Below are 10,601 nucleotides of genomic sequence, written 5' to 3' on the forward strand. Positions count from 1 at the left end.
TGGACTTTGCTTTTTAAGTGCAGAGCTTGCTTGATTTCACATCAATTTTATTTCACAATAATCATAATTATGACATGGAAATATAAATGTTTTTCAACTGTCAAACCACATTATCACATTTAAATACAGAAAATTAGGTATGACCATGCTTGTCTGATTAAATTTAATAGCCACTGTACTGTTACACAGAGATTTCTATTTCCATAAAAGATGCCAAGAGTGGCCAACTAAATTACTCCCAAAAAATATCCACTATGCTTCTAGTAAGTCTCCAGGTTATTAACCGAATTACACTTTTAAGGAATTGTGGAATTGATTTGAGGTCTGGGGGTAGGAGACAGGAACAAAACTCCTGCTAAGTTAAGTTTTTAAATTATGGTATTTTAGGAATTTCTCTAAGATTCAGTAGGTGAACTAGTGAAGACTACACCATCCGTATCACAAAGCGACAATCAGGAAGAATGTTAGCAGACCAGAGGCACCATTACTCACCTCAATAGCTTTCTCTGCTTGCTCTTTAGTTTCAAATTCAACAAAGGCAAATCCCTTTGGATCACCAGTACTTTTATACCGGGGTATACTGACGTAAACTACATTACCACACTTTCCAAACACCCGCTCAATCCAACTGTGATTGACATTTTTGGGAAGCAGCTCCTGAAAAAAAAAAAAAAGAAAAAAGGAAAAACTATTTTTCCCACTACTGTATTACCATTGTGTCAGATGGTTAACTACCTCTTCTAATTTAAAAGTTGCACAACAAAATATATTGATGTGACAACGTAGAGAAACTTTTTATTTCAGTATCCTTGTTGAAAGGTCATAGTATTCAGACAGTAAAAACAGTGATCTGAAAAAGGATCCCTAATCATTCATATACCTGTAACAAATACATTATATATTTAATTTAGATGTTTATATTCTTCCTGTGACACATACCAAGAGATCACCTGCAGCTGTATCTTTGCAACATGAAATATCTGCAAATTTAAGACCTCCGAGCAAACATAATTCTGCATTGTCTGAAACTATCCACTACAGAGCACAAGTATTTTTTGTTGTTGTTGTTGGTAATCCAGGTATCACAGAAAGAATTCTTGTGGGTCAGTAAAAAGTCACTACTCAAACTGATAAATTCCTGCCAGTAGCTGACCTTTTAAAGCTTAGTGGTTAGCACTTACAGCCTAGTTGATCAGATGCAGCAGAAAATTTTAGCCGGCTTCTTGGATAATAAAACTGTCTGATTTTTATTTCTTTAAACTCCTTAAATAGAAACACATTTTAGCAGCTTGCAGACATCATGTCTCAGGTCCTAAACATTTCCCTTCGCCCATCAAAGAGAAATCCTGTCATATCAATTTCTAAATAGACCCAACTGAACACTTTAAAACTCTACTCCCAAATCCATGCCTAAACAACAACGGCGAGACAGCAATACTTGTTTTTTCTCATAGCAAGTCACTGCACTAAAAGGTTTTCCTTGCAGGAAAACGTTATTTATCACATCCAGGTAGAAAACAATTTTTGCATGAACTTCACCTGCCTGAGAAAAACACTTCACTATGGTTTTGGTTTAAAGTTGAAAATTTTGCCAGTTACTTGAAGCTTTAAAAATACAGTGAGATGAGTAGGAAAGTAATATTATATGTCCAAGTATAGCTTATGTTAAAGCATATGAAAAAGAGAAAGTCACTAACCATAAGATTATTTCAGAGAAATTTAATGAAAACTTCCCCCAAATGAAATGAGATTGTAAAAAATATAAAGTAATTAAGTTATTACTCCGTGAAGAAGCACACCTTTAAGTCTCGATTCTTAGTTCGGAAACGAAGCTGTGTCTTTCTACATAAATTCAGAAAACATACTACTGTTGGAGACAGTCCCTCACAGCTGAGGCTTTAACTGTAATCTTTGTATTAATCCGACATAGAAAACTTTCTTTCTCCTACTCCAGAATTAAATGAAACTTACCAACACTTAGACTACTTCTGCTCCCTGCCATTGCTACATACCAGTCATTGAACATGGCTTAAAATTTCTGTAATTGCAGCATAAAAAGCAGATACCTCATACGCTAGTCTTTAAAAAGGAAAGAACTCACCCTTTTTGGTAGCAATAAGAGAAGATAACGGGTTGCTACATATTCTCTTAACTAAGTTCTCTATGAATTCAGTAACTCACAAAACACATCCGTTACCTATCTTGGTCTTACAGAAAAGCTTAAAATTAAAACCCATTTAGCTATGTATTTAAGCCATGTATGTAGACTAGGTAGCTCATTAAATTTGGAATATCTTTTCAAAAAATGATACAGACAAAGTATTTGAGAAGTTCTAAGCAGTCCCTGTAATCATGTTCGGGAAATAGTACGATCGGCACATTGTACTTTAATAATCTTTTCTGGGCTTTTGTTAAAGCAGCATTTTGGGCATGATTATTATCTATCTTCATCACAAAAAGCTTGGTGCCTGCTTGAAATTACTAATTCAGCTGCTAACAGCTATACTTATAAACCTAAATTGACACTAGCCATGAAAAGCTTTCTATAGAGACAAAGGGAATTCCACGCTGGCTTCAATTCTGTTTAAAAAAAAAATTGCACAGGATTTTAAAGAAGTGACAGTTCAACCATCAGATGTCTTTCCATGCTACCACTTAAGTGGCTCGACAATAAGAGCTGTTTCGCTCCGACACATCTAAAATATCATGTAGAGATGTGTAGTTTTTCCAGCAGCAGAAGCTATTTTCGTTTAGATTAATGAACCATTTAAGTATCAAGGTAGCCATAGGACAGTGTGCTATTAAGAGCATTTTTATTCTTCTTAAAGACCCGTAAAAATAAGACTAGCTTATTTAGGTACATTCTGCCTTTAAAAAAAAAATGTTTGTATGTTACAAGACCAGAGGCACTCGCAGTAACAGATTTCATGATCAGACTGTACTTTATAAGGTACCCCTGACTACCTTGCAAACTCAGCCAGATCCTGTTTGATAAAACTAATAAAGTTATCGTTCTAAAGCTTTGACTACATTACCGTGATTTGTAAATATTTCTTGGCACCAGTGTTGCTCCTCTAATGACATTAACTAGAAAAGCCCAGTGAAAGCAGCAGTGGGTAAATCAAAGTGCACCTTTTCTCACTAGCATGTGAAGCTGCTCTTTGCTCAAACATTTAAAATTATTTATTTAAGCTGGTACAAGAAATCAGTGTACCAAACTAATCCCTTTCTTGCCATGGTCACTGCACAAGAGTAGCCAGCAACCTCCAGTCCCTCCCTCTGACAAGAATGATATTGATGCACAGATACATTTCTGACACAAAAAAATATTTACTGCATTGAACATGTACATTAATCCCACTCTACAGGCCTTAGCATTAAGTTCCCTCCCTCACACTGTCCTTTTCTTTTGGAGGAAAAAAAAAAGAATCAAATTCTATTAGCTTTTCTACTTTATTTAAACATTTCTTGTACTACTTCCACGACGTTCTCCAAGAAAGTCTGTCTTCTAATTCTGGTAAATACATGTGGCTGCTCCATGTTGGTTTTGTCGTTCTTAATACAGTAAATAACACTATGCAATTAGATTGTCATAGGCAACACACACTGGGTTTTGCACTACTCTTAAGGAATTAACAGCAACAAAGCTTAAAGGAATTTCCACAGTTGGAAATAAAGCACTCTGCCAGACACAAGGCATATACAAGTAGAACCTTACCACATAGACCGTACGACTATCCACATCCTTCGGTTGCTCACCCAGCGGTTGGCGTCTTCTGATTCTAGTTCCTTCTAAATCCAACTAAAAGTAACAAAAAAAGAACAAGCATTTTCTGTAAGATTATTGCCTACTTCAGGACAACTATCATTATCACCCCAGCATCAGCAGATACCAAACAGTGAAATATCAAATACCTCTACAACAGACGAACTTTTCACTGCTCGAGCTATCAATTTTCCATCAGTAGTCAATTTTTTCATTTTGTTGAAAGAAACAAGAAGCGATATGTCAACATCTAAGGGATAAAAAAAAGTGCAAATGATGAAGTCAGGGTAATCTAGGAAGCATCAGTTAGGTGTTCTAATCTGACATTAAGACTCCACTAGTATTTTTGTAAAACAATCTACGAGTCATAATTGCAGTATGTAACCGTGCTGCCAAGGATTTACAGAAAATTGTTACCATCAAAACTAAAGTTTCAAGTAAACATATATCTTATTTTCTTTTGTGCTAACCTTTATCAAAGGAATTTTGTTCTTTTACCTCCCCCACTGATAACTATTGTCTTTGAAAAGAAAGGAAGAAAAACCCCTTTCTGATGGAGTTTTGCAATACAAAAACAATTTGCATTGAAAACATGCCTCTCCTTGGAGTACTCAATTAAGTGTTTAACCCAGTCTTCCCAACACAAAAGAGCCCCTGGTCCCACTTCAGTTGCAATGAGTCATGCTGATAAAACCTTGACAGAAGATGATGTAATATTAAGTCTTAATAAAAAAAAAAAGTAAAGACATCCAAACTCTAACATCTCCAGAAAACATAGGGTAATTTTATCCCTCTGAAGGCACTTTTTTAAAAACTGGCCTGAAGTTCAATATAACTGAGGACTACACCCAGCAGATAGGAGGTTACACTTCTCACATAATGCAACTGGACTAATGGTTTACATTTCAAATAAACATGGACTCTGTAAGAAAATAAAAATAAACAAACATTTCTGGAAACTGCTATTCTTTCCTTTTGATGGAAAAGGACCACCTCTTTTTACAGACATAGCACACTTCTAGTCCATCTGGCATAACACAGTTAACTGAACAATTATACCGATAGACTATTTACCACACACGTACCGATTTTGAAAGCAAAAGCATACCAGTCACTGCAGCTAATGTGCAAATTAATTTCTTCAGAAACTGGCAAATAGTTTCAGAAGGAAGCTCAATTTCCTACTCTGAAGTCAAATCAACCACGTCAAAAGTTGTCTAAAGGAAAGACACCCACAGTAGCCCTACATGCAAATACACAATTTCTCACATATCAAACTTGTGCAGAAAACACGAAAAAAAGCGTACCTAACCGCAATTCCAAGTGACATTTTAATTTCTGGGTATATCTACCCTACAAGTCCTGTACCTCCAAGGGCAAAATGTCCCTTGATGGTTTGCTTATTCTTAAAATTATACAAAGCTAAAAGAAGAAAACCAGGTCTCCCAATCAGTCATTTCTACCCTAGCAAATGCCTTTTACTGATGGCTGGTAGGAAAGGAAAAAAGAAGCACTGAATACAATTTCTAAAAAATAGACCAAGCTCTGCCTCAAACTGCTAATCCTAAAGGTGGTCTCCAGCATGAAACTATCGTCTTCCCCAGGAGTAGACGTGCACCTCAAAATCACTTGTAACTGTCACCAGCGATACAGTGAAGAAGAAAGTTAAACACATGCATTTACTGAAATATAGTGAATATAAACTTACACCCATCTCTGGACTTTTCTATTTGTTCTCGGAGAAATCTATCTTTGTGGAGATTAACATCGCCAAACCAGAAATCCACTTGTTTCGCTATATCTGCCAGCACCTGTTTAACCCTTGACCTCTTCTTTTTCTCTCTCTCCTTTTTCTGTTCAGTGCTTTCTTCTTCCGTGGCTTTGTCTCTTGCCTTTTCAGTCTCCATTCCTGTCATTCTGTCAACTGAAAGTTAAATATAACCTTTAAGAAAAATAAAAATATTCCTATTTCAAGGCATAAACATTCTTGTTTTATCTTTCATGAAAAGCTTCACACAACCCCTGTGAGACTGTGTCACTCATTATTTGTAGCATACAAAAATACAAAGCATACAGAAGATGAGGAAAATTGGGTCACACAATAACTCTGTGGTGAACACTAAGCTAGAACTCGTGTCCCATGGCACCTAGTACTGCCCTTTACCCACAGAGATTCACTGGAGGCAAGATGGTACCAAACTGCAGGCCTTTCATTTAAAATTTGTACTATTGTGTTAATTCTGAATCCCTTGTGAACAGTCTGCCCTCCCTATTAGATTCCTAACAGCAGCTTTTGAATTTCAGCAGCAGTCATGGGATTCACAGTTCCAGCTGATTTTGCAAGGTATCAGAAAAGCAGCACTAGTAAAAAATATGTATATGTATAAAGTCAATTCTTTAAAGCACTTGTGCAGGTCATCAAGTGTGTTTAATAATACATAACTTGACTGTTACCAGAAAACGAAGCTACTTGCTAAAGAGAACCTACCAAAAAATCTAAAAAGCAGACAATTTCCCTCCCAATAAACACATTTTCTTAGACTTGAAAAAAGACAGAAATAATTTGCTTGCTATTCCCCACATCTCCCAGCACAAACCATTAGAAAGAACACACAAAAAACCCAGAGCACTATACATTTCAGGAATTACCCTTTTATGTAGGTGAAGCAGGGGAAAAAAAAAAAAAAAGAGATTATATAGAAGACTTCTGAAAAGGCTGGCCAAAGGATCATGCTCAGCAGGGATACATTGTAAATCCAGTGGTTGCAAACAGGTTACACTGACACACGCAGCAGCTGAAGCGCTCACTGCAAAAGTTTATGGTGTGACCGCCAAACCAGAAGCGTCTATTAATCCTTATAAATAAATACAACGTAAAGATATACTTAGACACCTAGTTGATATTCAGGGCAGGTCAGGGAATAGTAAAGTTTGTTTTTAAAAGCTGTCATGTATGTCAAAAATGCAAACCACTCTCTCTGTCAATTGCCAAAGCCCTACCAAAGAGCAGTAATTCACAATCTTCCAATCCTGCCTTGGAATATGTTCTAACATTCTTACTTGCAAGTCCATGTGGCAATTGCTATGTGCTACACTTAAACAGACATTTTTCCTTTCTTTGGTTAGGGCTCTTGCGCCAACCGTCACTGATTTTTAATGGCAAACCAAGTTCTGTCAGAACATCAGAATCAGGCTCCTAGAAATTAAGGACTAACTAGAGGGAAGGGACTTCAACATACAGATTCGCCTTTAAAAATATAAAAACTTTTTAATGCATCAAGTTGTCTTTTTGTGTTGCCATTTCAATTTGCTGTAGCTAGTCAGTCCTCCTTGAAAACTGCCAGTCACCACAGTACCTCATTATACATGAACAAAACAAAGCGATACTGCCAAAAGCAGACGGCTTTTTGAAAATGAAATTAACACAAAAATTAAAGTAATTAATGTAGCAATCACCACATGAAAGACTTCTCAGCTCTCTGCCAAGGCAACATAAGAAGGAAACGTGAGTACAGCCATCTGAGAGGAAGCCCACCTCTACAACAGGATGACAAAAATGGAAATGGTCTTCAAATTATTGTGCAAATCAGGCTTCCTTAGCCGGATATCAGTTTCTCTCCCTGCTGTGACCACTCAAGATAGCGAAAGGTCAACAATCACCTTGAAAAGATAAGCCAGGTAAAACTCCCACAGAAGTTCAAGCTCCATTCAAGCCCTTCAGCAAGATATTTATATTAATAATCAGCAGAACAACGTACTATTTAGCTGAGGGCCATAGCGAGTTGTGCCATTAAAGTAAAGCATTATTATGGGATCCTTTTAGTGGCTGAATAGTATTAAATGACCACTCTGACATATAACGAATGCAGCTTATGTACAGCAAGATTTATTTTAAGAAGCCATTTAAGTGTTGCGTGCATTTTGAGTCACTCAGCCTTGGGACTTCCTTCCCAGGAGAGAGGTTCTCATTCAAGCTTCAAGAAAAACAGCTGCAAGCTGTATTCTGGGCTACCCACACCCCCCCCCCCCAGCCCTCACTTTGTGCTACTTGCTTTAGAAATGAAGCTTTGAGGAAAAATTACTTTGGAGGAGCTTGGGAGCCAGAGCAAATGTCAGCTATGAATCTATAATTAGACTCTGTATACAATCTTACACTTAGTATTGTAATACTCATACCTGAGACAACACCAGATTAAAACTCAGGATATAAGAAAATACTGTTTCTAAGTAAGCACGTCAATAGCTCATAGCAACCGCTTTTTTGCCTGGTATTGGCTTCTTTTGCGGTTACTTTCGCAAACCTGAACTCATCCATGAAAGCTGCAATGCCAAGGTAAAAAGACATATAAGCCTGTTATTATTGACTTGCCAGCTCTCGCACTGCCAGCTCACAGCTGCAAGCACTATTCTGATAGACAAATAAAATCAGAATAAAGCAAAAGCAGGGTCAGAATATCATTCTGTAAAACAAACCAGCTGCCATCACTCTATGTGTGAGTGAAATCACAAAAAGGAGAGACAATTAAGCAGGGGGGAAGGAACTCTTAACAAAGCAAAGATAAAGTAAATGAAAATAATACAGGTCCACACAAATCCACAGTAACTTATTTATATACTTTAAAAGGCAAACATTAAACACATCGGTGCTAACCAGTACACAGCCCAGTTCCAAACCCAACTTCTATTGTTATAAAGATCTAGAAAAATATCATCAAATTGAAGTGTAATCCAGGGACTGGAAGAAACAGGGTTCCAGTTATAAAATATCCTTTATTCCTTCATATTGAGCACTGATGCAAATGCTTGCTTGGGGCATTTTAAATAGCAAAATAGGGCAAGGGCAGAGGGTGGGAGGAAAAAGAATAATTCAAAATACTTTTTATACTATGAAAATATTTCCTTATAGTCAATGGCAACACTTCCTCTTGTGCACATTTACTCCAAAATAAATGCAAGTATTCAGCAAACCTTGAACTACTTGCAAAAAAGCACTCTGTAATCCACCTTGCATATTCTTACTCCAATATACACACAGGCAGAGCTACAGCAGTTAAAAGTTCCCATCCTGCCTTGTAACTTCACTCCACAGAAACTGTGCTAAGGAAGGATACAGATTATTACATGGGGACCAGCGCAATTTTCTTCTTACCCTAAAAAACAGAGGACCTCCTGCATTTCCTCCATTTTAAGCAATGAAAATAATACATCATTTTCAACCTACATTTAAGGCATTCAAGAGATGTCACAAAACCAGCATGCTCATGAACAGAAAAGGCTTTGCCTCCACCTGACAGTCAGTGATGGGTGTTAAGGCTCTTTCCAAAGGCAGACCTCACTGTGTCAGTCCTATCATTGTTACCCTTTCCTCTGTCATCACGAGAGGCAGAAAGGGGATTTTCAACAAAACGCAGGCCCACAGCACAAGACTATGATTACATAGATTCAGCTATATGAACCAACAGTTCACAGACACCAAAAGGGCAGGGCAGCTCTCTCATCTTACTTGCTACACAGTCCGCCCTCAGAGTATCTCACCCTCTGGTAAACCAGTTCAACACTGTGACCTGTGAAATAAGTTGCTACTTTCTGGTCCTTCCTTGCTGAATGAGTGGGTTAAACCAACTCGTTAAGGAGCTGAATAAGCAACAGAGCTGATGAAGAGAAACTGCAAAGGTAAGCACTTGGCAGCAAGATAGAGGTGGGTACAAGAGCAAGACATTCGGCTACCCTACGAGCAGCTGCGCACAGACTGGCGCAGAAGCACTGCGCAACTGTAGGAGAACCTTGTCTTCTTCACCTTTCAAAGGGGTAACGCACAACGTGAAACACATTTTTCTAGCCCCAATTTCATCTTTGCCAGCATGGCAACTGGCTAAATCCCAGTTCCCAAGAAGGCCAACCGCCATACGCTTGGCAGCTCCACTGACACTGACCACTGCAGGGTTCAGCACTGCTGCTGCGATTGCTCGTGGCCCTTGTATGCATAAAAAAAGTAAACCAAGCCCAAAGTCAGCCGCTCCCCATGTCCCCCCCCTCAACATGGGACCTCTTCTTCCAACGCGGGGTGTCAGGCCTTGACCACACGTGAAACCACTCCAACCAGCACCGTGACCTGTGCTTCACCTGAAGGTTAAGTCACCAGTCAGGCTCGAAGGGCTCCGGCAGCAGAGCCCCAGAACGACACCGAGGAACAGGGACGGTTAGAAGGCCTCTGGAAGGTGCCACACACGTCGGTAGACGTGGGCACCGGGAGGGAAGGATGCCCAGGAGCTGAGCACGGGGCAGAGAACCACTGGAAATGAGACCAAGGCACGGTTAAGGGGGACAAATGGCGGTACCCGAAGACGACAGGCGGGGAACAACGCTGCCCTGACCAGACGGCTCCCGCTCTCCGCCTGAGGGGCCCGACCAACGGCCCGGCACGCGCAGGCCCCTCAGCCCAACGGCCGCCGCCTCGCCTGGCGGCACGAGGCGCGCCCGGCGCATGCGCCTGGCCACAGGGGAACGGCGGGGGGGGCGGCAGCGCCCCCTGTCTGCGCCGCCGCTACCGCCGCCTCGCCCGGCTGCCCCCCCCCGCCGCGCGCCACTGACCTGCCGCCGTGCCCGCAGCGCTTCGCCAGGCGACGTCACCGCGGGGACACCGGGCAGCGCCGTCCGCGCCCGCCTCCCGCGACGAGCACTGCCCTGCCCCGCCCCCCCTCCCCTCCTGCTCTCTCACCGCTCCGTCGTCAATCCGGGCGCGACGCGCAGCCCCCGCAGGGAGAAAAGCCCCGCGGCGCCGGACAACGCATGCGCAGCGCAGCAGCGGGCGCGCCTCGCTCGGGGCACGTGATTT

The 10,601-nt window shown here is 40.4% G+C and overlaps 1 protein-coding gene across 5 annotated transcripts in view; it reads right to left on the reverse strand.

Annotated features, from left to right (window-relative positions):
* The window catches only part of LARP7 (La ribonucleoprotein 7, transcriptional regulator), a 29,875-nt gene extending 19,294 nt beyond the window's left edge, over positions 1 to 10,581 (reverse strand). For 2 of the 5 annotated variants that reach the window (XR_008576915.1, XM_054824360.1), the window contains exons 1-5: positions 10,358 to 10,542; positions 5,475 to 5,690; positions 3,916 to 4,016; positions 3,719 to 3,802; positions 493 to 657 (exon numbers count right to left, since the gene is read on the reverse strand). Coding sequence is in view for 4 of the 5 variants with exons in the window: in XM_054824360.1 (XP_054680335.1) it covers positions 493 to 657; positions 3,719 to 3,802; positions 3,916 to 4,016; positions 5,475 to 5,682 (558 nt within the window). In the remaining variant the exon portion in view is untranslated. Of the gene's footprint in view, positions 1 to 492; positions 658 to 3,718; positions 3,803 to 3,915; positions 4,017 to 5,474; positions 5,691 to 7,222; positions 7,244 to 10,104; positions 10,167 to 10,357 lie in introns of those variants that run through there. The other 3 variants (XM_054824361.1, XM_054824363.1, XM_054824362.1) reach the window with 3 other exon arrangements.
* Between the last annotated feature and the right edge of the window lie 20 nt (positions 10,582 to 10,601).

The sequence above is a fragment of the Grus americana genome, chromosome 4 (assembly GCF_028858705.1).
Source record: "Grus americana isolate bGruAme1 chromosome 4, bGruAme1.mat, whole genome shotgun sequence".
NCBI lineage: Eukaryota > Metazoa > Chordata > Aves > Gruiformes > Gruidae > Grus > Grus americana.